General features: G+C 43.3%; 1 protein-coding gene across 1 annotated transcript; it reads right to left on the bottom strand.

Moving 5' to 3' along the window:
• Positions 1 to 357: 357 nt before the first annotated feature.
• LOC108254177 (vitamin D 25-hydroxylase-like) lies at positions 358 to 1,135 on the bottom strand (the record flags this gene model as incomplete). The annotated part of the gene is made up of 2 exons (XM_017449171.2): positions 1,022 to 1,135; positions 358 to 475 (listed from the first exon to the last, which is right to left on the bottom strand). Coding segments are annotated over exons 1-2 (213 nt in total), but the record flags the coding sequence as incomplete, so codon positions are not given.
• Between the last annotated feature and the right edge of the window lie 6 nt (positions 1,136 to 1,141).

Here is a 1,141-nt window from a genome sequence, read left to right as displayed (position 1 = left end):
TCGGAACGGCTATCTTTCTTCTATCCTGTCCTGTCGATTTCGGGACGATAAAATCTTTCCGTTACCGAAACTATTTATTCTGGGGTTTACCTAATCGGGATTGAGATGAAAATAGCCAAGTTGACCTTGGATTGAACGCAATCCTGAGACAATGTACGGTGGTAAAACTCCCCCTTCCAACACGGGGAGGATTTTATCCTGAACGGATGATGTTCATTCTCAGAACGGCTGGCTTTCTATCCTGTCTTTCTTCTCTTTCCGATTTTGAGACGGCAAGACCTTAGCAGTTACTGTTCCCTCTATCAAACCTCATTAAAAAAAAGTCAAGGCAGGATTTTACTGTCAAAGACGACTTACCTTGGGTATGTTGTAGCCTCCTAGTTTGGTATTTTCGGTCGCTCTGTGCGCGCCTGAGAGAGGTATGACATTGTACATGCGTTGACATTCAAGCAAGACGGCTTCCACCAATGGCAGTCTGAAAGAACGGACAATATTAGAGTTATAGTGGAATCACATATTAGTTAGCTCAAGAGAAAAAGAGAAAGAGAAAAAAAACTGGAGGGTCAAAGCGAGAAAGAGGATTTAAATCAGGGATTGCCAAACTGTGGTCTGCGGACCACTGGTGATCTGCGAGAAGGTTTCAAGTGGTCCACAAGGTGGTTCCAAAAGACGAAAAAATCAATTTTCTATTCAGGGGGAAAACTATAAGTAGGTGGGGGGGGCTATAGGTACATAAAACCATGTCCAAAAAGTCGAATAAGTAATATATTAGGGTTACCCTCCAGGGTTCAAAATTTTGAAATTCGGTATGAGAACCCAGATTCCTTAAACTCAATCCGGGACTCATGTTACTCACTTTAGGTGTAGGGGCAAACAGCCCTAAAAGATGGGTTAACCCATATTGGTCCCGTGTGACTATATGGTAACGCAAAAAGTACCTACGAATCCAGTTATTTCATTTCAAAATTCGTATGGAACTTCACAAAGTTACTGAGTCTTCCATCAAGACGAATCTACTCACTTGGTCTTCAAGGCGTACGTTGGTTTCTCATCTGGTCCCAGCACGGAGTCGATCTGTTCTTGAACCCGGGTCTGAACGTCTGGATGTAGAACCATGTTGAGGAACGCGAAGTCCAGAGTG

This window comes from Diaphorina citri, unplaced genomic scaffold (genome assembly GCF_000475195.1).
Source record: "Diaphorina citri unplaced genomic scaffold, Diaci psyllid genome assembly version 1.1 scaffold15757, whole genome shotgun sequence".
Lineage (NCBI taxonomy): Eukaryota > Metazoa > Arthropoda > Insecta > Hemiptera > Psyllidae > Diaphorina > Diaphorina citri.
This window is presented reverse-complemented; position numbering and strand designations above follow the sequence as displayed.